This window comes from Scophthalmus maximus, chromosome 1, assembly GCF_022379125.1.
Source record: "Scophthalmus maximus strain ysfricsl-2021 chromosome 1, ASM2237912v1, whole genome shotgun sequence".
Taxonomy (NCBI): domain Eukaryota; kingdom Metazoa; phylum Chordata; class Actinopteri; order Pleuronectiformes; family Scophthalmidae; genus Scophthalmus; species Scophthalmus maximus.
The window spans coordinates 3,116,696-3,142,500 of record NC_061515.1 but is presented as its reverse complement, the minus strand read 5'-3'; the positions used below and the strand labels follow the sequence as shown (position 1 = coordinate 3,142,500).

The 25,805-nt window shown below is 46.9% G+C and overlaps 2 protein-coding genes across 4 annotated transcripts in view; one reads left to right on the top strand and one right to left on the bottom strand.

The window, feature by feature from the left end:
* Positions 1–14,243, bottom strand: part of klhl32 (kelch-like family member 32) — a 26,931-nt gene extending 12,688 nt beyond the window's left edge. Inside the window, exons 1-6 of one of the 3 annotated variants that reach the window (XM_035629548.2) lie at positions 14,122–14,243; positions 13,104–13,415; positions 11,374–11,504; positions 8,846–9,026; positions 4,350–4,457; positions 664–762 (exon numbers count right to left, since the gene is read on the bottom strand). In XM_035629548.2, coding sequence (XP_035485441.1) covers positions 664–762; positions 4,350–4,457; positions 8,846–9,026; positions 11,374–11,396 — 411 coding nt within the window. In that variant the 5' untranslated portion in view covers positions 11,397–11,504; positions 13,104–13,415; positions 14,122–14,243. The remainder of the gene's footprint in view (positions 1–663; positions 763–4,349; positions 4,458–8,845; positions 9,027–11,373; positions 11,505–13,103; positions 13,416–14,121) is intronic. The other 2 variants (XM_035629551.2, XM_035629552.2) reach the window with 2 other exon arrangements.
* Positions 14,244–14,251: 8 nt separating this feature from the next.
* fzd6 (frizzled class receptor 6) lies at positions 14,252–25,702 on the top strand. The gene is made up of 8 exons (XM_035629547.2): positions 14,252–14,401; positions 16,437–16,885; positions 20,771–20,967; positions 21,044–21,626; positions 21,755–22,174; positions 23,194–23,342; positions 23,442–23,831; positions 23,939–25,702. Exons 2-8 carry the CDS (start codon positions 16,697–16,699, stop codon positions 24,108–24,110), a joined length of 2,100 nt encoding a protein of 699 aa, XP_035485440.2. The 5' UTR covers positions 14,252–14,401; positions 16,437–16,696; the 3' UTR covers positions 24,111–25,702.
* Positions 25,703–25,805: the final 103 nt, after the last annotated feature.

Genomic DNA, 25,805 nt, shown 5'->3' with positions numbered 1-25,805 from the left:
GTGCACTGCTCATTTGTCACTCTGCTATCTGCTGGTCGCAATCTGGGTTTTTTGGGATTGTTATGCGTTTGATGTTCGCGCGCCAGAAGCAACGTGGATGCGTTGGATCTGGAAACATCGAATCCGGATTCCCGTCCTTATTTGGCTTGTGCCCAAGCATGCAGTGTGTTTCAGCCACTTTACAGTAAAACACGCGGGGTGAACGATGTGGTGCTGACGCAGGTGGTCACGCCTTTCTTCTCCATTACTGGTGAATAAGACGCAGAGGCCACTGTGACATCATGCGCCATGCTGCACTGTTGTAGTACAATTTGATAAAAACAACAAAAAAAAGTGTTGTAATACAAAGGCTGATTCACTTCAAGTTCAGAGGACCGTTTTTCTAAATGTCCTTTCTCGTCTCTGCAGGCAGGACGGACGGAATCGACCGACCGTTCCCGGGTGGAGCACCACGCCTCTCAGAAACCCAGCGACGCGACAGGATTTCCATTAATCTGACGGGAACCCATATGGTGTGACGTGGTCATTCCTCTGATTCCTCTGATTATGTCCCCCGGCTCGTACGTGACAGCTGCATGTGTGTGCGTGTGTGTGTGTGTGTGTGAGTGTGTGTGTGTGCGTGTGTGTGTGTGTGTGTGTGTGTGTGTGCGCGTGTGTGCGTACCTGGACGAGGTAGTGGGAGCAGAGGCTGAGGAGCTCCAGCAGCTGGAGGTGGCTGCCCGCCGACAGGACGTCCTGGATCACCGCCGGCTCCAGCAGAATCTGGGCGGACGACAAAAGGCAGATCACAAAAGATCACTTTTACTAATTCATCATTTCACCTTCACTGCAATTGAATGTGCAGGGCACTTCATATTTACTACAGGTCATATTAACCCCCTGCATACTTCGGGTCAACTAGAACTTTACCACAAGTGGATTTATTTTGTGTTCAAAATAATTTTTTGACTAAATATTATCTCTGAAAAGTTAATTCATTATTCTTTTTTTTATTGCATGCAGCGCCAGGCAATAACAAGTTAGGCCCCAGGCAGGCACTGTTGAGTCACAATTGCAGTGTATCAACACAGACCCAAGAAATTAGGAAGTTTCCGTTTTGGACATTGAAGTGTTTTGACATCTGAAACTCTGACGATGAGTCTAATGTTTTTCTACCAAGTGATGGAGCGAGCAATTTCAGAAGCAAAAATGAAATGTATTGTGAGTTTGACAATGCCGACTCAGAGGACACGAGTGTGACGACGACAGAAGTGTCCAAAAAACTGACCATATAAACAGTGAGTGTAAATTATTATTACTATGGAGCCTTAGTGTAACACAGCACAATTCTCTAAACATTAATATAATGGCTACGTTCAACAACAACAACAACAACAACATATCAATCATTTTTTGAAAACAATGTTTTTGGCACAAGTAAAAAAGCAAAAAAATGATGATACGTTCTTTTCAGGGTTAATAATTATCAATAGTATAATCTGGGTTGTTGGGAATATTCACTGCATTTATCTTTTAAGTCATAAGCGCAGTCATGTGACCGCATCTCCCATTTTCCTTTCTTTCACTTTTTATCCGGGCTCTCGGTTTATTACGGCTTCCTGTTTATTATGGTTGGGTTTGGAAAATGATGTCTACATTCCACTAGGGACAAGGGGAAGGGAGTGTGAATTGCACCGTCTATGTGCTTGAATCACCAATTGCCTCCATCTCAGCGAAGCGCCGCAGTCGCACAATTATTACGGCGTTGATTCGTCCAGAATGCTTCCTGTCGCGCTGAGCGAGCGGCGGCAGAAATCATCCGCTGACAGCTCCCTCCTGTGTCCTTCCCTAATGCCCGGCGCCCTCGGCCCTCGGGACCAGAGCCAGGTGACATAAGAATCGCGTGGACAGAAGATGTTCCATTAGTCATTGACGGTATTATCCCGAACAGACCAGACACACCTCATGTGAGCTCTCACACAGTGGACACGCCTGCTCCCAATGAGATTTAGTTTGGTTTTTAAGGCGGCGGGAGCAAACGTCGCCTGGCCTCCGTGCAGAGACGCTGACACCAACGTCTGCTCCTTATCTGTGATTCTTCAAAAACAGCTTGCGTTTTCCACCTCAGCAATCTCAGCAATCAGATCATCAAATGTACTACTTTTCTTCCGGTGCACGTTTGTCCACTTATCGATAAATGACAACACATTTTTTGAGCCGATTTCATTTTTGCTGCATTTCGACTGAGGCCTTCGCAAACGTTTCCAGCGGAACAGCAGCCACTTAGGGCGATTCCTAAGTGGCCACGTACAGAGACAATAACCATTCACTCTCACATTCACACCTACGGTCAATGTAGAGTCTCCAATGAACCTGACCCCATTCTGCATGTCTCTGGACTGTGGGAGGAAGCCGGAGAACCCGGAGAGAACCCACGCACACACGGGGAGAACATGCAAACTCCACACAGAAAGGCCCTGATTGGTTTGAACCGGGACTCGAACCCAGAACCTTCTCGCTGTGGTCAGCAAAGTGCGACGGAGGCAAACCCAAAATGATAACTGTGATAACCTGAACGCTCCTCACACCCCTGCTCTCCTCTCCAGGCCCACTTCAGCTCAACACAGCACGAGTCACTGAGGCCGCTCCAGTGTGGGAGTACAGCGAGCTCTTGTGTAAACGGGACATTTATTGCAGGAGCCGCTCGGACACAACGAAAGGAGATACTTGGCCGGCGGATCACGTGGATGTCTCCTACCCAGGATCGGACCCGCGAGTCACTCTACTTTGCTCTTTTAGCTGTTTGGTAATGCAAGTGAAACAGTGCAGCACGTGTTCCATGGACTTCGATCTCCGCTGTCAATGTCAAGAAGTTCCAGAAGCGACTTCTGGCTGAACGTCCTCCTCGGTCGCCCCGCTGGCCTGTGACATGTTACAAGGTCATTATTTACGGCGTGGGGGATAAGTATATTGCCCTCATCTCATCTGCTATCATCTCCTCTGGGCAGACAGGAGCTGAGCCGACCAAAGCGGGGCGGCTTTCAAGCCTGCTGTTGACCTACTTACGCCGCCTATAACCGATCCTCTCTCTGCTCATTTCCACTGTGGAAATAAAATTAGAAGCAATTACAAAGTTCCTGGCCTCTGCGCGCACTGCATAATCTGCTAGGCTGCTTACTGGACCAAGCATTGCTGCATTGCACTGAAAAGAACAAGGACGGTTATTGGAAATGATCACACACACACACGCACGCACACACACACACACACACACACACACACACACTGAGTGACCAGTTTAAATATCTGGAGCACCTGGCCCCTCCCAAATAACGCAGGATCCAAGGGCGGGCTGCAGAGGCTAATGCCGCTCAGATTAAAAGTGGTAATCTGTCGAATCCATGTTCTGATTTATTTTGTTGACATTGGCAGTGGTGAAGCAACTGGATACTAATTTTTTAAAATTGCGACGAATGTGCCACTTTTTAATATTCTTGCAATTCAAGTTTTTTGGGGTTTTTTTAACATGCAAAACCGCTGGTTAACTTTTGAAATATGATCCATCGTTGTAGATGAAACATTCCAATAATATATGAATAGTTCAAATTGGCTTCCCCCCCCCGAAACAAACAACAACACATAAATGCAGCTCATGCATTATCAAATCGGTAATAATTACCTTAATATTTTGAGACTCAAAGAAATATGACTGACTCTCTCAGATGCTATCGATTGGACTCCGTGTATTGCACCTTACACCACGGAGAGTGTAGTGACCTTGCCCACACTACTACTGTACACTACACTCAGGTTCCTTTGAAAAACATACTTTTCATCTTTTGTAAGACACAGGTTCATGTGCGGAAACATCTCTCGTACCTGAAGGGGTTTTCACATTATAGTTGCTATGGGAAAAGGAGCCATGCAGCCAAATGCAGTGTAACCTGAGCAGAAACAAATGAAGATGTACAGTACGAGCGGACTGAGCGGCCAAATATCTGCCCTTCGATTGGAAAAGGATTAGAATCAAGACCAGTGTTACTTGGGGTCAGGATTAGAGAATGACGGCATAATTAAATATTTGAACTGAGCCTCCATCTAAATTCAAGCACATCTCACCATGTGAAATATAATTTTGCTGATGATCAGTACTTTTACATTTTGACATTCCTAATTTCACCTGCATGAACAAATTTGAATGCATGAACTTTATTTCCAAGGGAATAAGTACTTTTTGGCACAACCACTTTCATTAAAGTAAAGGATCTGAATCTGCTCTCATATGCGCTTCACCTCGCAGAGTGATTAAGTACCATGATGTCTTTTGTCTCCGGACTGTCGAGCTGTGTCAGCTTGCCGCTCACGCTCACCTGTCCCGTGTAGGCGAAGTCTAAAGCGTGCTTGAGTCCAACGCCGGTCACGCCTTGCAGAGTCACTTCGTCGGCCTCGCTCTCCACCATGCACAAGCTGAACATGGCCTGACGACACAAAGCCAAAACACGGAGGGTCAGCTGAAGGGAGCGCCACATCACGGACACGTCATCTGGCAATTTTTCATTTTTGGAGACAATGGCAATGGCACGCTCAATTTGAAAAAACCCTAATGCTCGATCGTCGTGGGGAGTGAGGGAGAAATCAATCCAGCTTTGTTCTTCCAGTCCTTCATCGGTGATTATGTCCTATCTATACATTGTTAAAGCATTTGCACAGAGGAGGGTTTTGTATGTGAATGTGCTGGGAGGGGGGGACAACAGCGTAATAGTTAATCAAACCTTGCATGACGTCCAACGTCCCGACCTGGAGGTCAGCAGGAATAAAATAGCACAATCAGTGCTTTCTGTTATACGGCCTGATTGTCTTTCTCCCCTTCCACTGCCGCTCACTTCCTCTCGCGCGTGCACGTCAGACTCCATGTCAAATCACAGCAGAGGAGGAGGCGGCGGCGGCGGCGGCGCCGGCGCCGGCAGTCCGGCCCCTGCTGTGCGGGAGTCCATCAAATCTATCGACCGGTGTCACGACATGAGGCGATGACAGCGCCATTGATCAGGGCCGGCCGACAGAGCGCAGCAGTTTGGGCGGGGGGAGTGAGAGAGGAGGGGATGAAGAACACATCCACTGCGCGTTCTCTTGGTTATGAGGGACAGCAAGGTTATGACGGTTTAGTTTGTATTTTTCTGGATTGTAAAGGGACAAACGGACCCCGTCTAACTGTAATGCTAATGTAGTCAATTTCCTTCGCCCCTCGGTCCTCGCCGTCCTCTCACCGGGGGGCAGTTTGAAGCACAGCCACGTCACTCATGTGAGACCCGTGTGTAGCTGCATCATCTGCTTCAACGGCCCTCACAGGACAACACGAACTCAGAACCAGGCGCCGACCCCCACCGACCGACCGGCCGACGGGCCGGGACAGGGCTCGACCCGGGGGGGGCGCGCTGAGCTTCAAACGAGGCCCGCGCCGCTCCTCCGCGGAGCTGAGCCTCGTTGGTTCACCACTGCGCTAATTAAAAAATCCACTGGTCCGCCGAGCGCCGGAGGGCCTGTGGCTAAACCCCGGGGGTGTGACGCTGGCTGAGCCGCGGCCAGTGAAACGCAGGGCAGTCGGACCGGAGACACACAGGCAGAGAAGGGTGGAGTGTACTGTATGTGATGGAGGGAAAACGGACTGCGCCCGCTCCCCTCTGCGTCTGTGCACGTTCGCGCGTGCGAGCAGGGGGGTTGAGGGAGTGCTCGAGTGCTCCTGACCTTGGCGGCGGGGCCGGGGGAGCGCGGGCGGTGACGGATGGCCCCTTTCGTCTTGGGAGATATAGATCCAGTGCACAGATGCACTGGGCAGCTCACCGCAGTGCCTTTCACGTGATGCTGCAGTCTGCCTGACCTGATGGCAATATTTATATGTGTGTCTGCTTGAGGACCCATGACTCCCTCATACGCCCGATGAAATATTACTGTATTCAGTGAGGCTGTTTTTCTTGTGTCCGAGTGAAACACTGGTATTTCTCTACAGACCTGTGGATGTCGAAATGGTGCTGTCTTACATGAATTACCAGCTTCGAGACGAGAGCAGGTACTGTGCCGGTGGGTTTTATACCGAGGCTGCCAACTGTCGGAGTCCTGCGCTGACATTTCTTCTTCGCGTTTGACCCCGTTACATGTCACCAAATAAACAACGCCGACAAGGACCCAGGTTGTTCGATGGAATTTGAACATTTCACAATGTAGGAAACCCCCCCCCCCCCGTGAAACCACATCAAGACCATGAAATACACAAACCTCTCAAAGATACAACTAGCACAATTCTTAATACCCTGGTACATTTGCGTGCGGTTGGATCGAAACGCCATTGACACTAATTGCATTAATTAGTTGGGCTTCTCTTTCGAGCAGGCTTATCCGATTCGGGCTGATCCCGTTAATTGCCATCCAGATAACATCCTCCTCAGCACTTTTTTGGGAGAATGGATTTGTTAATCTCAGAGGTGAGATATCAATGAACGACATCTCCTTATTTTTGAAGAAAACGTGCTCGCCATTCATAGAACTGGATGGGCCTTGGTCGTACGATTCCCCCCCTGGACTCAGGTAGAATCACGGACGTCCGGTGAGTCTTATTTGACTTGTGTGTCAGCACTGTTGAAGGGGCAGTAAGCGATTTTAAACCAATCAATTTTAAAGGACCTCATCATCATCATCATCAACAACAACAACAAAGAGGGAGACAAGCTTTCTCCAAAAATCGCTTACTGCCCCTTTAATCGAGCCGTGTTTTTTTATTGTGCTCCACAATGTTACCTGTGTGTGTGTAGTGAATGTAAAGTTGAATGGAGAAGAAGGCGTCTCTTCTCTATGCCTGAATAAAAGTAGCTCTTGTATGAGGTTCCAGATAACATATAAGGCCGATTTGAAGAACCATCCCTGCAGTTGTCAGATCACCGAACATTAAAAATAAAGCTATCGCTCAGTTATCCACGTCTAGAGAACAGAACTCAGGTCTTCCCATAGGCAACCAATGTATTCTGTATAATAGTGTCCAGCTGTAGATATATGAAATGCAAACCCCCGTGTTCTGTCCAATCTGACTGCAGTGTTGCAGTTCTTCTCGCGCCCTTTGGATTAAATACCACAGAGAAAACCTTAGTTGACATTTAAAAGATTGTTAGATAGGGTTTTATAGCTGCAAATATCCGGTAGGAATTTTTTTTTGATTTGGAATGGAACACTGAATGCTGGGTTGGGCTCTTTTTCCCATGAACTTTGGGAGATGAGAGCAATACAGCACTAATGGCCTTCAAATCCTCGCTGGGATCAATTTACAGTAGATCAAATGATTAAATCAAGCTGTATTAGAAGGCACAGAGAAGCGATTAGCCGTAATTTATGTGGTTTAACCTCAATGGCTGTACGAGCCATGGTGAATTATCACTGTCCTCGTGAAGTGGCGACTGCAAGAGCAGAGGTTTGTGTAGTGCCGCTTGTGTGCATCGGGAAATGTTTCTTTGAGACAGTAATCGCTTTTGAAAATGAGCTGTGTCCCGACTGCGGGGCTGGAGGACGAAACCTCTCTGGATGACAAAGGAAACAAACAAGAGTGTGTGTGGCGGCGTGTGACGGTGTGTTTGGGTGTGCGTGTGCATGTGTGCACGCTCGCTGAGGGTGTGTGTGTGTGTGTGTGTGTGTGTGTGTGCATGCTCGCTGAGGGGGTGTGTGTGTGTGTGTGTGTGTGTGTGTGTGTGTGTGTGTGTGTGTGTGATGCTGGTGTGATTTGGCCACATCTCCCCGAGCCGTCGTCCAGATGTCTCAGTAGTGCGACGGCGGCGGAAGTGGCAGGTGACACTTTCAGGACGAGTCCCAGGTTAACAGCCCGCGCTTGGTCAGGTATTTCATTACAATCACTCACGTCCGCCGGGGGCTGGATAATGTGCTGTAATCACTGCGATGTGCGTGCGCGGGTGTGAACGACAGAGGCCCAGCGGGGGGGGGGGGGGGGGGGGGGGGGAGACGCAGTCGCACACAAGGCGCCGTCATCGTCCGCGGCTAATGAACCAAATGAAACCCAGCGGTGGAGCTAGATGACAAGTGGAAGATAATGCCGTTAAGCCCCCACGGAGGAACAGGGAAGTGGAGTGAGTTTGTCTTGCTTACTGTAACCGGCTGATCTAATAATTAGACTGCTGGAACAACAGCGTTTGCTCAGATCAGCTGGGACGGAGGAGAGGAGCGTGACTCGCCCACCCTCGGCTCTCTGCAGACACGGGTGAGAAAAAAAAAGAATAACCTCGAACACGTACACAAACGTTCGCAATAATCCCCGCTCTGCAATTTAAACATATTTAATCTGCCTCTCCATTTTCAAGAGGGATTAATTACTACTTCCTAATCTGCTCAGTGTCCCTAAATCTAATGTCATCCGCGCACTTCTTTCCCATCTCAGAGGAGAGCTCCGGGCCTGGCTGCCTGTCAGCACGAGTCTACCTACGACTCCACCTCCGAGGCCGGAGCAGCGTCAGACAGACGCCTCTGAGGCAAGAGACCAACAACATCAAAAAAGCAGGCTCGGCCCAGGTGGGCTTGAGGATGAAGCTGCCTGTGCCTCCTGTTTTGCGCATGTACATTTACTTTAACAGCCCTGAAGATGGTTTCATAACATAACATACAGAGTATGTTTTCACCTCTGTCACATCACATCAGCCTGACTGTTACCTGCTTTTTATCGAAAGGCAAATATCCGTTTGATAAGAGCGCAATCTTTTGTACAAGTGTAACCATTGTACACGCGTGTTAATGTGTGTGTGTGCACTGAATCCTTCTGCTCAGCTCTACATGCCCATTGATAATAACAAAAACATTAATAATGTGGTCAAGGACTCACCCTGAAGTAATCGCTGCATGCCGCCAGGACGGCTTTGTGCGCGTGGAACTTCTGCTCACCGGCCACCAGGGTGACATCGCACAGCAGGCCGTCCTTCCTCTGCTGGTTGAGGGCGGAGAGGACCAAGTCCTGGTGGGACTTTGACTGGCAGAGCCTCTGTCCTGTCAGCATCTCCCCACTGCTGCACACACACACACACACGCACGCACGCACACACACACACACTCACACGCACACACACACACACACATACATGCACACACACACACACACACACACACAAACACACGCGCACACACACATGCACGCGCACACACACGCATGCGCACACGCACGCACACACATGCACGCGCACATGCTCGCACACACACACATGCAAACACACACGCACGCACACACACGCACACAAGGATATGTGGTTGAACTTTAGTTGGACTGGGACTTATGTGGATAAGACAAACATTATAATGTTACATACCAATAGTGACTACTCCCACTTCCACAGTTTCTCTCACTTCTGTTATTATTGCTATAACACTCCCGCTGCTACTATTGACTACTACTGTAATTTAACCCTTTCGCACACACACACACACACACACACACACACACACGCACACACACACACACACACATCCCCCTCTGGAGATATAGGACATTTCCTATTTCCTAGTGTTTTCAAGGATTCTTTTACATTTTATAGACGTTTAAATGAATTGCCATGGTGCCCGTAGCGTCACCAGCAGGTCAAAGTTCACTTTTGAGGAATTGAAATGATCAATTGTAAATACAATTGATCAATAGTAAGGATTTCTGTCCTCACTTTAAATCACCTCCATGACCAACACAGTGAGAGTCTAATCGACGATGACAGTGCATTCAGTATATTGCCTCTTTGTATGTTTTCATTGTATTCGTGCATAGTGCACGCAGCACATGGAGAGAATTTCTACAGGATGCAGAACAAAAATTGGGAATTATTCATTCGTTTTTTGCATTCCATATTTGAAATGGCATCAGGGATTTAAATTGACATTTCCATTGCGCCCCTGCACTTACAAAAAAACCCAACTTTCTGCCTATAAGTATGTGTATTCACACTTCTCCAGTCACTTTATTTAAGGTAAATAAAATACACTGACTGCAGAACCCATCTGAGGTACTGGCTGACTCGCTGTGTGGACCCATGCTGCAGCAAATATACCCCCCCCCCCCCCCCCCCTTTTTTTTTATTTTTACCAAACCCTTCCTCAGTCCCTCTCGGCTCGTACTCATCCGTCAGCAGAACGCCACCCTGTCTATCCCAGGACCATCTCCTTCCACTTACGGTCGCTGGCTGTCACTCTTTAAAATGCTGCTGTCTACCGGGAGGGGGCCCGCTCGGTCACCGTCATGGCGATGGGGGTGCAAGACAGAGGGAATAATGGGTGTGTGTTGTGGTGCGTGTGCGCGGTATTTGGCTGAGCAAGTAGGACGAATGATGATGAGTCAGGCTGTTCGCTGGATAGTTGGACTTCTCACGGAGAGAGCCAATGGGAGAAAAGGACAAAATGGACGGCTTTGAGGAGCGATGGAGTGATGATGATGAAAAGAATATATGAAAGTATGGACATTTAAAGGCCTACTTCAGTTACGTAATATAACAATTTCCTACAACTGTTTGAGGCGGCAGATGCTGACATATCCTGATTTAATATCACCAGCATGGGTCCTGCTCCAGATGTATATCCCATAATTCAACGACAGACGAGAGAAAGAAAAAATTCAGTATTATGAAAGTGTTTTTTGTGGGATGAACGGGGAATTTGTGAAGTCAACTGATCTTTGTGTATAACATTAGAGTTCAGTTTCAAAACTACTGCATTTTTGAGTGGTGTAGAATGTCTTTAATGCTACTATATATATTAGGGTTGCAACTTACGATTATTTCCATAATCGATTAATCTGAGGGTTATTTTCTAGATTAATCGATTCGTTGTTTGGTCCATAAAATGGCATAAAAGGGTGAAAATGATGAAGATGATGAATTGTTTTGTCCACACACCAAAGATATTTAGTTTACTGTCACAGAGGAGCAAAGAAAACTATAAATTATTAATTATTTATGACTTCTTAAATATTCACATTTAAGAAGCTGAAATGTGAAATCAGAGAATTTTTTTCCTGGACTGTTGCAACTGTAATATATATATATAGTTTTTAAAGAATTATGTCAATAGAAAGTATATTCAGTTTTTGTGAAATGGAATAACACATTTTTTTTGCAGTCAACACAAATATAGAACATACTGTACATCTTTTTGCTTGAAGTGGGTTTTCCTCTTGTCTCCCCTCCAATAACAATAAGATACAGTACAAGGGTCTATTTTTAGACCTGCACACGGGGAACACCTTCACTGAACGCCAGATTATCTCTTACATGGATCATCCCCCTCAGTTTGAAATGAAAGAATAGTGCCAAAAAGCGAGTGGTGAAATAGTCAGCAGAACAATATGTGTGGTATGTGCGGACGGGCCGAGCCACCTACCTGAGGCCGGGTTCAGAAGGCATGCCCCCTAGACAATGGAAGGGGAGATGGTGGTGGTGGAGGTGGAGGGGAGATGCTACTGTATGTGTCTCCCGAGGACTGCCGTCTCCTCACCGCGCTCATACATCAGCCTGATAGGACAGAACAGCGCGTCAGCTTTACACAGTCCCATCGACCCGGTCGCACGGTGACAGCCCCCCCCCCCCCCCCCTCCTCCCGCGCAAACGTGTGAAGGGACGTAACCACGTTGTCAGGCGGCCCGGCTAATGCTGACTTCTCCCTTCCTCTCAGCCACCCTGGCGTTGACTTTTTGACAATTCTTATGGCTGTTCTCTCAAGGCCTTCGTGACATGCCACAGGCAGCAAGACTTCAGAGGGGGGAAGAATAACAAGCTCAGCACTTCTGGGGGGAAAAAGAAAAACAAGCCAGGGAGTCCGACATTACACCGAATCCTCCCGGTGTTGTAGCTACAACCTTGACATAATGTGCAACACACCTGAATCTGATATCCCACGGTCTCCAGTGACATATAACACCCAGCAGGAAGCACTGGAGGGAAACCGCGAGGACAGCGAGCTGCTCTGGATGTTCTGATCGCAACACTACTCACTGTACGATAAGGCATCCCAGGTCGACTTCATAGAAGGAAGCCTGTAGCGTATGCGGTTCACCTTTAAGTGTGTAGGCAGGGGGCTGAGTGAATACGAGCGGCTGCTATTGAGTGTAGTCGTCCGTCCCAGGCAAGATGTACTTATTGATCTGCAACATGAGTGACCTTCAAACGCATTGGTCACAGGCAAAACGCCGCAAAGACGGGATGGAGAAAAAGGATCTTATCCTGTGTAGCCCAACCCTGAACAAATGCCAACACCGGCTGCGTGCATTTCACAGAAACCCTTCCGTGGCGTGGCTCTAGACGTGACAATAAAGGAAATGTGCAAACCACATCAGGAATGCAATTCAGGACTAATGGTCTCTCTTCCGCTCTCAATTTGGTGCTCTCTCTCTCTTAATTTATTTTTTCAGAAATGGAGTATATAAATCAGATGCATGTCCATGCTAGAGAGAAAGATAGATAGATAGATGGATGGATGGATTGATGGGTGGATAGATAGATAGATAGATAGATAGATAGATAGATAGATAGATAGATGGATAGATGGATTGATGGGTGGATAGATAGATAGATAGATAGAAAGAAAGATAGGTAGATACATAGATGGATAGATAGATAGATAGACTCAGAAAAGATTCAACATATCCGGAAGGAGGACACATTCAGGGGTCTGAATAATCACAAGTAGGCCATTGTTCCCGGCAAAACACTGTAATCTCCTGACTGAAATACAACCACAGTGGTAAATTGTTGTCTTTAACGCACACGAGACAATTAGGATTTACGCACGAACGGCGCGCACGGGTGGGGGTGGGGGGGGGGGGGGGGTGTAGAAGGGTTTTTTGGGTTACCAGAGGAGCAGACACACCGTTAGCGCATCAACTGTCACGTTCCAAAAAAGCTCCCAGCTGTCAAAAAGGTCTCCTAGCAACAGGCCGGCGCCTCGGTCCACAACCCCCCCCCCCCCCCCGCACACGAGCGGAATAATCCTGTTGCATCCACATCACACGGACAGATCCAGAATTGTCTCTCAGAGCTCTCTCCTGTTTGTTTGTTTTGCGCTGCTGCCCCTCATCTGTCAGTGTGTGTGCGCGCCGCACCGCGCGTACGCACCTCGTATGAACGCGCTGTGAGTCGGTCCCGTCCCCGTCGGCGGCGCCTCCGTTGCGAATGTCATCTGATGTCCGCGTGTTGGTGTCTGTTGCATCCGCGACGAGGGGAGAGTGACGGCGGCGGGCGGGCAGATCAGCAAGGACACTTTGGTTTGGGTTGGTTGGGCTTCTTCTTTTTTTCACTGTGGCAACCTGAATTGTTACATTTCATAACCCCGCCTCTCCACGGCGGTCACATGGACGTGGACACGGGAGGGGATACAGCGCCCCCAGGCGGAGGCGCATGTCGGGACACCGGGGGTCGTCCCGGGACCTGTGTGGGATGGACAACAACATGAGGAATAGTCTGATAGGATATTTAAGAGCATGTGCTGAAAAGATTGGAACCCCCCCCCCCCCCCCCCCCCCCCGCAAAAAAGAAAAACACTGTTCATGGTATGGATTTTTTTTATATATCTGGCTGTGATTTATTTCTTATTTATGTTTTGTTATTTAGAATTAAGTTAAAGGACAGATTGGTACCACTCTCTGATAAGACACCATTTATATTGTGTTAATGAGCTTTACCTGTATGATGTGTATCATTTAGGCTATTACTTCATTACGGATCAGTTGTACACCATTAACAAGAACTTTTTGTGGGTTCCCAGATGGAAAAGTATCATCCAACACAGTACGCGCAGCCTCAACTGTATTCTTTTTGTGGCCTATCTGGTTTTTTTTTATTATACATTTCTCAAGTTATCTTACTTAACTAAACCTTCACGTCACCCCACGGTTTACGTTTAGACCCCCCCCCCCCCCCCCCCCCCCCCCCCCCCCACACACACACACACACACCCTCAGTCTGGGATCATCCCATAATATTTTATCTGCTATCTGCACGCATGCTGCGTTCAAACGCTCCCCGTCGGACTCCAATGCCGCTGTAGTTCTAAACTCCCCCCCCCCCCCCCCTCCTCAAAACACTTGGAAAAAAAGTTGTTAAAATACATATTATATCAACACAATCCACGTACCATCTGTTTTGTGTGACAATTTGAGAGTTTCTGTCTGTGCACATTGGCGCATATTATATTAGTACACATGTGGGTGTTCGTTTTGTATTGGAATTGTCACATTTCCCAGTGCACCTGAACGCCGCTTCGCTCGGGAGCAAGTCGGACAAGAACCGACGGGAGCACCGAGCGTCGCCGGAGCGTCGCAGGAAGTTAAGCACGTTGAAGAGAATCTTACCCCCCCGGACCGGGCTCCTCCATGTAGGCAGCTGTTACACGACCTCCTCCTGGGCGGTCGAGGGTGAGTGTTTCTGTTTATTTCCCTCAAAGTTTTCTAACTTTTCTTTTCGCGTCCAAAGTTTTTTTTCCTTCCGGGCCCCCGTCCCATGGCAGCCGGGATGTTTACTGTACTCTCTCTCTCTCTCTCTCTCCCTCTCTCTCTCCCTCTCTCTCCCTCTCCCCGCTTCATTTAACTGACATGTTCTTTACAGTTTGTAACTTTAAGGATATATAAGTGATGGAGAGGTGAAATGAAGTCGATAGTTGTTGTTGTTGTTGTTGTTGTTTTAAAGCACGTCTGCTTGTTGGCGTCTAACACTTGGCTTGTACTGTACTTTTAAGTCGTTGCTAATATGCTAACAGAAAAGTTTTCGCCTCTAGCATGAACCAAAACACTTATTCCAGTGAAAGTGCAACTTATCTCGTCATCATCACGAGACACACGATATCTGTATCTCAACAACTCACAATACAAATGTAAAACGTGTCGGTCTAAACGAGAGTGCCCGACCGATATGGATTTTTTTTTGGGGGGGGGGGCGATACCGATATCGATATTTGTGAGTACAAGATTCATGATACCGATAATCGTCAATTATTCCTAAGATGTCGTTATCAAACCTGTATGACAAAGACATGTAATTGAGGGCTTGATATTTTAGTTTAACCATGAACTTGATCATAAATAGCTATAAATTAAAATACAAATCCATAGAATTTATAACAAACATTTTTTTATAAAAGCACGTCTGCTTGTTGGCGGTCCGCGAATAACACCTTAGCTTGTACTGTACTTTTAGTCGTTGCTAATATGCTAACAGAAAAGTTTTTTTGCAAATAGCATTAGCCAAAAACGTATTCCAGTGAAAGTGCAGGACGCCGGACGCCTGCTGTCTGTGGACGGTGGTTATAGTTTCCATGTAAACAGTAATATGAAAACGAGATAAAATCCATATACCAACCTGTGGTATCAGCATGATTCATCAGGGAATTCAAACAACCATTTTTTTTGCAATCAACTTATCTCGTCATTATCACAAGACACACAATATCTTTATCTCAACAATTCACAATACAAATGTAAACGTGTCAGTCTAAACTAGAGCGCCCGACCGATATCGATATTTGTGAGTACAAGATTCCCGATACCGACAATCTGTGTATTATTCCTAAAATGTCTTTATCAAACCTTTATGAGGAAGACATGTAATTGAGGGCTAGATATTTTAGTTTAACCATGAACTTTATAATAAATAAATTTAAATAGAAAATCAGATACAACCAAATACATTTATTTTACAAACATAAATGCACATTTAAAGACTCAAATCCGATAATATGGGTCGGGCTCTTAAATATCGGCCGCTACCGATATGTCTGTGAAAGGCTAATATCTGATATATACCGGTCGGGCTCTAGTCTAAAACCAGAACTATTATCCTAATCTGGCACCTGTAAAAAAACAAACATAAACCTCTACACTGATACTGATGCTTTTGTGTCGACTGGGGACGTATCATATTCACACTCAGGCATTCACAGATTCTTACAGTTACAGGTGTGCATGTGGAAAAAAACACTGACGCTGGAGTTTAATGTGCATCAAACAAGCTGAGACTCATTCTCCTGAATCAGCCCGGCTCCTTTATCATTCCCCCACGCCGTGTAAACGCACGCACCTAAAAACTGAAGGTTGCACACAGGGGTTTAACGGGATTTTGGTCCCTTAATCCCGTCTGCCTGGTGTCGTCCCTCTAAACGGTGATGACCGAACTGGAGCCCCGAGGGGCCTCACGGAGCCTGCAGGGATGCAGAGAGGGAAAAAACTCAGCAGCAGTTTTACATTTCATTCTTGAAAGTGGCTGGTCGGTGCAATTAGAGGTTGTTTCGATGAAAGGGCTTCGTTTCCGTCTCTACGCGCCAATTCCGCAGTAATAATCAGTTACGATCATATAAAAGTATCCTCGGTTCGGGGGCTCCTGAGGACACTGTGGTCTCCTCCTTCCTCATTCGTGCAAATGTAATTCAGTATAATTATTCCTTTTTTTTAATTTCAGGGATGTGGGATTCCTATCTGTGACCCAGAGGCCTGGCATGCTGACAGAGGGGTGATGGGAAAGTTTTTTACCTGCTGCAACAACAAACCCACCGGCTCCAGCTGAGATGTCCCCAGGTGCATGGAGTGAAATGTGGATGAGAGTGTGAGCCAGGGGAATTCAACATTAGAGCCAAGATATCCCCCGTGCACGGAGCCAAAAAGAAATCTTTTTCTAGTTTACACACACACACACACACACACAAAAACGCAGCCGTCACAATGCTGATGCCAGGACCACTGTGGGTGTGCCTGGCACTGACGTGGGTCTGTGGACGCTGCAGGGGCCACAGCCTGTTCACCTGCGAGCCCATCAGAGTGCACCGCTGCCTGGGGATGCCCTACAACATGACCTTCTTCCCCAACATGATGGAGCACTACGATCAGGATATCGCCGCCAGTCACATGGAGGTGAGTGTTTCTCATTTACGCCTTTTTGGTGAAATGTTTTGGGGGGTTTTTGTGATGACCTAGGAGCACATTGACACAGAGGATGTATCCGTGAGGCTGTCAGGCAGGAAAAAAATAAGCTTCCTCTCCTTGTACATAAGAAAGAAATAAGAATAAGAAATATAATTCAAGTCACATTTAGAAGATAATGAATCTCATCACAAAATTATTACTTTTTTTAGTGCCATCATTAGTTCTACACGTGGCTCAGGTTTTTCCAAATGTCAGTGGTTCCGTGAGCCGTCAGGAGTGTGTGTATTGATTGAACCGTAATAACCGGCTTTTGTAACGCTCAGCAACAGACGGACACAAATTACCAGTCGCAGTTGTGTCCACGGATCACGGCTTGATTGTTACAGGACGCTGTCGCGTGGATAACCATGAACGACCATGAAACCGTAAACTCTCAGTTGTGATAACTGATGTATTTGTTAGAGCCCGATATTAGCCTTTCACAGACATATCGGTATCAGACGGTATTTTAAGAGCCAGACCGATATTATCGGCCAACTGATTTGAGCCTTTAAAGGGGCATTTATGTTTTTACATTTCATGTCAAATAAATAAGTTATATGTATATGGTTGTATTTGTATTCTCAATTTATAGTTATGTTATGATACAGTTCATGGTTGACCTTAAAATATCAAGCCCTCAATTACATGTCTTTGTCATAAAGGTTTGAAAACGACATCTTCAATCATTAACAGATTTTAAAAGTATTTTTATATCAATATCGGCAGATTATTGGCATCACAATTGCAAAATGGTGAAAAATGTCGCTTGTGTTTTCTAAAATGTGAGATAATGTTTTTTAATGTTGATTTTTTCGTCCACACACCAAAGACAGTAAGTTTACTGTCGTGGAGGAGCAAAGAAACCAGAAAATATTAAATTAAATATCCATTTAAGAAGCTGAAATCAGATCATTTTTTCCCATTAAAACCACTTTGATTAACTGTTGCCGTTTTCAATCGTTCATTTTTTTATTTATTTCAATAACACAAAAAGCAAGTGGACTACAAATTTATCTTTGATTAAAAGTTTTATTTTCATGCTAATCATGATTTCCCTGTGTAAACGTCTTGCCTAATGGAGTTGTGCTTCATGTTGCTAGCGTTGGAGTTTGTCTGTCTTATAACATCTGCTCCTTGTCGTCTGAACACCCTCTGATACAAACATGTTTTTTTGAGACACACACACACACACACAGACACACACACACACACAAACACACAAACACACGCGCGCGATGCTCATCGCCGATGCTCGGCAGCGGTGAACTGTTTCTGTTGCAGTTGCCGCCCCTGCAGGGCGGGGGGGGGGGGGGGCGGGGGGTTGGGTTACACACGCCTGGTGTTGTGGGAGCAATGAGCACGAATGGTGATCTGTTCGAGAAGGCGTCTTTTGTGTGGCATCTGGCAAAAAAAGAAAGGCGAAGGCTTCTTATTTCACACAGCGACCTTGGCCACGGGCAACGACTCCATCGACTTACTTTGTTGTGAGGAGCCTTTGATTTTGTGCAGGAAGGGGAGAGACACACCCAGTCCCACACAAAGCCTTCCCCTGCATACCGCAACCAGTATTCTCTCTCTCTCTGTTAATCGCTCACTCATTTCCCTCCTGTGCACGGTCGTGCCACCGCGGCCCCTGTCTCCCAGGTGACGGGCTTACAGTCTGCTCCGCATTCAACAACACATACTGTACATATCTCTCTCTCTCTCTCTCTCTGAAAGTGTGCAGTGATTTATCATAAAGCCCCGATGCTGTAATCGAGCAGATTTCTGCTGCGTACCGGACTCGGACGAGCCTATCAGTAGGATTTTTTTTTCCGGAGGAGGGCGGAACCTTTTCTCTGCCCTTGGTCCCAGATTCCACCACTGTTTTTGTGTGATGTGTTTAGGGCCGCAACTAACGATTGTTTCCATAATCGATTAATCTGTCGATTAATGGATTAGTTGTTTGGTCCATAAAATGTCACAAAACTGTGAAAAATGTCGATCGTGTTTCCCAAAAACTCCAAGATGATGTTTTGTTTTGTCCACACAGCAAAGATGTTCAGTTTACTGTCACAGAGGAGCAAAGAAACCAGAAAATATTCACATTTAAGAAGCTGAAATCAGGGAAATTTGAACTAAAAACTACTAATAGTTGGCAATTAGTTAAGTAATCGATTACTAATCAATTAACTATTGCAGCTTAAGATGTACAATGAGAACAGAAAGTTGTAAAACTTGAGGGTCTAGCCATTTTTTTTCATTTTAATCCTTATGGTGTGAAATTCTCTGCAGAGGATTTTTTGCCTTTAAGACTAAATCAACTCGACTTGTGCCTCAGATTTGAAGGTTGACGCTTTCCGAAAAGGCAGTTTTTACAGTAACTCCGCTGTAAAGCAAATATATAAAGGTCAGATTGTTGAGCCTGGGGGGGGGGGGAGCTCGTCGACGAGGACTCCAGGAACCTCCACGGGAGGGAAAACAAGGACACTTACTGTCAGAGAGGGGGGGGGGCAAGACCCCTGGGCCCGGGGCCCAGAAGTGGGCCTACAGCCAGACTGGGATTTCAGGAGGGTGGGGGGGAGAGAAAGGAAACATTGACTCGTGGACTGTGCTGGAGTGTGTGTGAAATGCTTCTGTGTGCAAAATACTGGCACGTATAGACGGGGACATCAGTCTGTGTGCACGTGAAGGTTCAAACCGTGAGTCCCGACTGCTCTTTAAACGCCCACATGGTCCGAACAGAGCGGTTCTGAGTGAGTGGGCGCAGAGACCTCTGTGCACTTACCCTACAGTCCTAGGATAGGAAACTACAGCATATCTTTACGTGACCCGGAGTGATTTCACAGGAATGAAGTGTGAGCCAGGCGATAATCCTCACGCCCTGTGGACCCAGTAACGCCGCGTGGCTCCTCATTGACCCTGACCTATCAACAGCTCCGCATTCCAGCCTCCTCCGGCCTGTTGTGTGTTTCCTCCAAATGTCCGCACATTCATTTCCTGCCACCTCTCCTCCTCCTCCTCCTCCTCCTTTCCCCTCCTTCTCACAAGCTCTTGACCAGTGTGTTGAAAGGAAGAATATGGTTCCTGGCCAGTGAATGGGCCCCTTTGTGCGGCGCTGTCGAGCACCGGAGCTCGACCAAATGAAAATTTATACCCTGACGAAGGCGGTTTGTGCGGCTACGCATTGGAGCTGTTACTGTTTTTTTTAAACATGTATGGCGTATGTCTTTCAAAATTATTATTTCACTATGACCACCAGAAGAGTTTTTGTGTTCCTTACCAATGAGCCTCATTCTTTATTTGAACCCGTGAGCCCGTCAGAGTTCGTCTCCTGATTATATATTCCTGCTTTATCCCGCAGATCTTAAGAGGTCAAATCATCCATAATAATATGCTTTGAATAATAGTCATCTGCACTTAAAAAAAACAATCAAATAAATTTGTGTATTTTCCAGGGCTGCAACATCATCGATTAATCTTGTTGTAATAAAAGATAAAAGTTGTTTGGTCCATAAAATGGATGAAAAGGTTGATTATGTTTCTCAAAACCCCCAAAATGATGTTTAAGTTTTGTCCTCACACCAAAAATATTCAGTTTACTGTCATCGAAGAGCAAAGAAACCAGAAAATTTTATTTAAAAAGCTGAAATCAAACAATTTTGACTTTTTTTTTTCATAAAATCTAGTTGAACTGATTAATTGTTTTTCAAAATAGCCGGCGATTAATTTAGTAGTCGATTACTAATCGATTAATCGATTTAAATGTTGCAGCCCTAGTATTTTCAGATTCACCTTCAAGCGCGAATCAAAACCATATTTTTACAATTTCGTAACTTTTTCCGCCCCCAGCCGTTCATGCCCCTGGCGACCCTGCGCTGCTCTCCAGACGTCCACCACTTCCTCTGTCAGGCCTTCATCCCCACGTGCACCGAGGAGAACAGGGTGATCCGTCCCTGCCGAGAGCACTGCGAGGCGGTGCTGTCCGACTGCGAGGAGAATATCCGCGTCTTCGGCATCGCGTGGCCCCTCGAGCTGCAGTGTGACAAGTAAGGTAACCTACAAGAGCCAGACTAATTGTTCCTGATCAATTCAGTCATCTGTCATTATGTATTGATCCGCCAGGTTGGACCCATGCAGCTCAGATGATGGTTCGTCTCTTCCCGCGACCACGCCGGTGCTCTCGTCCTCCTCGGCCCTGAGGGACCTGGGCTTCTGGTGCCCTCTGCAGTTAAAGACCAAGCCGGGTCACGGTTCCTCGTTCCTGGGCGCGCAGGACTGCGCTCCGCCTTGCACCAACATGTACTTCAAACCCCACGACATCGAGTTTGCCAAGAGCTTCGTCGGCGTGTGCTCCATCATCTGCCTGTGCGCCACTCTCTTCACGTTTCTCACTTTCCTCATCGACGTCAAGCGCTTCCGCTACCCCGAGCGGCCCATAATCTTCTACGCCGTCTGCTACAGCTTCGTCTCGCTCATCTACTTCGTCGGCTTCTTGCTGGGCAACAACGCGGCCTGCGCCACGGCGGCGCACCCGGCGGGCGTGGACACGGTGGTGCTGGGCTCTCAGAGCAAAGGGTGCACTCTGCTCTTCATGCTCCTCTACTTCTTCTCCATCGCCGGCCTCGTGTGGTGGGTCATCCTCACCATCACCTGGTTCCTGGCGGCCGGACCCAAGTGGAGCTGTGAGGCCATAGAGAAGAAAGCGGTAAGGTTGTTTTTTTTTAAGAATTTATGTGCATTCGTAGCAAGATGATACAGAAAAGAAGTGTAGAATATAAATTTTTAATGAGCGACAGCAGGGAAACATTGTGTTCTTTGTGCCTCTGCCTGCAGGTGTGGTTCCACTCTGCCGCCTGGGGGATCCCCGGGGCGCTCACTGTCATGCTGCTCGCTCTGAACAAGGTGGAAGGGGACAACATCAGTGGCGTTTGTTTCGTGGGCCTCTACGACCTGGACGCGCTGCGCTACTTTGTCCTGGCCCCGCTGTGCGTCGGCGTCGTGGTCGGCCTCTTCCTCATCCTGGCGGGCATCGTCTCCCTCAACAACGTGCGGCAGGTCATCCAGCACGACGAGCGCAACCAGGAGAAGCTGAAGAAGTTCATGATCCGCATCGGCGTGTTCAGCTGCCTCTACCTGGTCCCGCTGGTCACGCTGTTGGCCTGCTACACCTACGAACAGAGCCACCGCAGCGCCTGGGAGACCACCTGGATCAACGACCGCTGTCAGGAGTACAGCATCCCCTGCTCCTACAAGGTAGCTGGGGCTCGTTCGCTCGCCGAATGGTTTATGGAGCAAGTTTTCCCAACTTCATCTACTTGGTTGATGGGTTAGATTGAAGGTCTCTATCTTATTATGGTCGACTAGATGAGAGTACAGAGGCACGTGTACTGGTATGTGGAAAAGTCAAAGCACGGTCTAAACCTGCAAAAAAACTGATCCAAGGTTCAAAAGGCTTTAACAGTATGGTGTCAGATTACTGTCTTTAACATGAGAGCGCACACGCGGTATAAACGACCGCAGTAACCGGAACTGCGAGAGTAAAGACAGAAGCTGAGCGGCAAACAAAATGGCGTTGTGGTGAATGAACCTGTTGCCACGACCGTATATACGAGTTGGGATCGACCACATGGCTTCAGGGTCACAGTGACGTCTCCGTTATGCTCGTGCGATCTGCTCCCCCCTCGATGTCTAAACTCTCTTCGCCCTCGATTCATTTTTTTTCAACCCGAAAAAGGTCACGGAATAAGTGCTTGACTGGTCGATCGCCCGTGAATCAATCAAGTGTTGAGATGGCAACTTCTTCAAATCATATCTTTTGTCAGCCAAGTCATTGGTGGCCCTGGTGGACCCGTTCACAGATCCATGACTCTGAAACTCTTTATTACTTTTAAAAAATGAACTAACAATGCAGTCTGGCCCCGACCCTGAACGGGCCGCTTTGTGTGTGTGTGAAATTTGAAGAAACTTAATATAAATATTTAGGCAGATGTTGCAAGAAGAAAAAAAGAAAGAAAAGGAACCAGCCTGACCACCAGTGCAACTTTGTGTGGGATCTTTTTGAAAAAGAAAATAAACGGAGCTGTGGATCAGTACAGGAGAGCAGCCACAAAGACAACAGTATATTGCATTTTCTATATACTTTAATGGCTGCCCATTTGGAAACACTACTCTCAGTCCAAAAATGAAATGTGTTATACACACAATGCATACTGTTCAGCCAAAGTTCAAAAAGCATGTTTTTGTTCTGAAGTTCTAACTTTGATTTGTGTCAGACGACAGAGCCCGACCGTCCCGACCTCTCCCTGTTTCTGGTGAAGTACCTGATGACACTGGTGGTTGGAATATCCGCGGTGTTCTGGGTCAGCAGCAAGAAGACGTGCTCCGAGTGGGCCTTCTTCTGCAACAGGACCCGCAGGAGAGAGTGCGAGCCCTTCTTCTCTTTCCTGCTCTGTCACAGAATTCAAATCCAGAAAAGAGATTCGTAGTTTCACTAAACATTCTCCCGTTTGCCGACCCACAGTCCCATCAGCGAGAGCCGGCGCGTGCTGCAGGAGTCCTGCGAGTTCTTCCTCAAGCACAACAGCCGCGTGCAGCACAAGAAGAAGCACTACAAGCCCAGCTCCCACAAGCTCAAGGTCATCTCCAAGTCCATGGGCACGAGCACGGGCACGGCCGGCGCCCCCGCCGGCGCCAACACAACCAGTAAAGGAACCTCTGCGCTGGGCAACCACGACCCCCATGCGCAAGGCTCCCTGTCGGAGGCCTCGGCCAGGGAGCACCTGGACAGGGGCAACTTGGGCCGGAGCTCCAGGAGGGGGGAGAGGGAGCGGGAGCGGGGGGGGAGACGCAGCAAAGGCGGGAGCTCCAGTAAGGTCAGCAGCCACTCAGAGATCATGCACCCAGATGGGAGGTAAGTGAGACACCTCTCAGATAGAACCGTTGAAAGTTTGATCTCGTCCGTACCGTCTTGTTTTCTGAAGCAATATCACCGACCGCGTCTCCTCCTGTCCGGTTCAGGATGAGTTCGAGGAGCGAGCTGTCGGAGGCCAGGCAGGTTCCCAGCGCACAGCAGCATCCAGCTCTAAACCAGTCGCTCGGCGGCAGCAGCAGCGTCGTCCAGGACTCCGCCCACCACCTGGTGCACCAGGTGCAGGAGGAGAGCAAGGACACGAAGGACAGTGGCTGCTGAGAAATGTCGCCAAGACCATCCATCCATCCATCCATCCATCCATCCATCCATCCATGATTCAACTGAGAAGACAGTCACACTTGATGCTGGTTGATGTTTTTACCCATTTGTCATCATATAATCTCCATATATCAGATTATGATGATATATCGGTTGCATTACAGTTAGTTAATAATGTAACATACCTTGATGTATTTCAAATGTCTCATATGATTTTAGTTTTGTTACTTTCAGCTTTACTGAGCTTTTAGCCTCAACACCTGAATGTCGCAGCAGTGCAGCTCTGTCCCAACAACACAACCTCCAGTTTGATTTTTATTGCATGCATTAGGGTCTAAGGCATATTAGTAAACTAGTACTAGTAAACAAAAGCAATATTTTTGTACATATTTTTTTTAGAAAGTCTTTGACTGGACCAGTCGTTACACTGAGAGTTTTTGTGAGAAAGATGATGATGATGATGCCAAACACTCAGCATGAGGGGAGTCGTCCTGTGGTTAACTTGTTATTGAATGTCTTATTGTTCTTAAGGTGGTTTGTCTTGAAACCTCGTCTTGTAATACACACAGTTCTTTTGTTCTCCTTCGAAAAGAGGCATACTCTTAAACTTGATTTTTTTTTAAATGTACTTTCATGCTCTGTTTACTTCCGTTTTTCCTGATGTGATTCCTGATTTTCATGTGAATTTGTATCGAGTAATTCTTTTCTTTTTTAGCTTCATAGTGTTCTAAAAGAATGTGCCTTCCTTTGAGCTGTTCCTCGTCTTCAAAGAACCCTGCAGATGTTTCGCATGTGTGGTGTCTACCTGTGTTCTCGTCCACGGGCGTGAAAGCCTTATGATCTTCTAGGAAAAAAAATCTAACGGGCTTTGCACTATTATTCAGCACAGAAGCACAAACCACTAATTATAAACGTATGAATAGTCGTGGACATGTGAAAAGATTTTGGGGGATTGTTCAGGTCTTATTTATAACACATGGGTCACGGACCATATATCGCTCCTTAGACATTTTCTTTTTCTACAACTGGTTTTATTGGAACGTCTGTCATGTTGTCCTATTTTATTGAATTCACCTTTTTTATATTTGGTAGTCACGTGACAGGTCCAGTAAAACTAATTAAAAGGGAATCCTTGTATATATTCTTATAGTCTGGCATGTTCTTACTCATGATGTACCAAGATTTAGTGTGTGGTTTCATGAAATGATCTTCACCAGAGGGTTTTTTTAGTGTGACACTTGGGGCCTCCCCTGAGACCAAGCTCTCGCTCACTCTCACGATGGTTATGATATTTGATAGACGCTCAACAGTTGAGAAAAGTCAGCCTGACACTGCTGTATGACCAGGCTACACTAGATACATGACGAAGCTCCGTCCAAAGGCATTTATTAGTCTCTTGACTAATGATTGGGGGGGGGGGGGGTGACGTAGGGAACCATTGTGGTGCCAGTAATATATTGTGCCAGAACACAGATGGTGCCTGGACTGGCAGACAAAAACAAGATTGAAATTGTGAAAAACATCATTACTCATACATCGTACAAACCTTGCTTTTGGTTCAATTAATAAAAGTGAGATTAATATTAAAAAAATGACGAGTGGGAAAACTGCTGTATCTGTGAAACTTTAACCAAATCACATTCATATGAATATGTCATAACTATAATGTCATTCCCCCCCCCCCCACTTCCATTC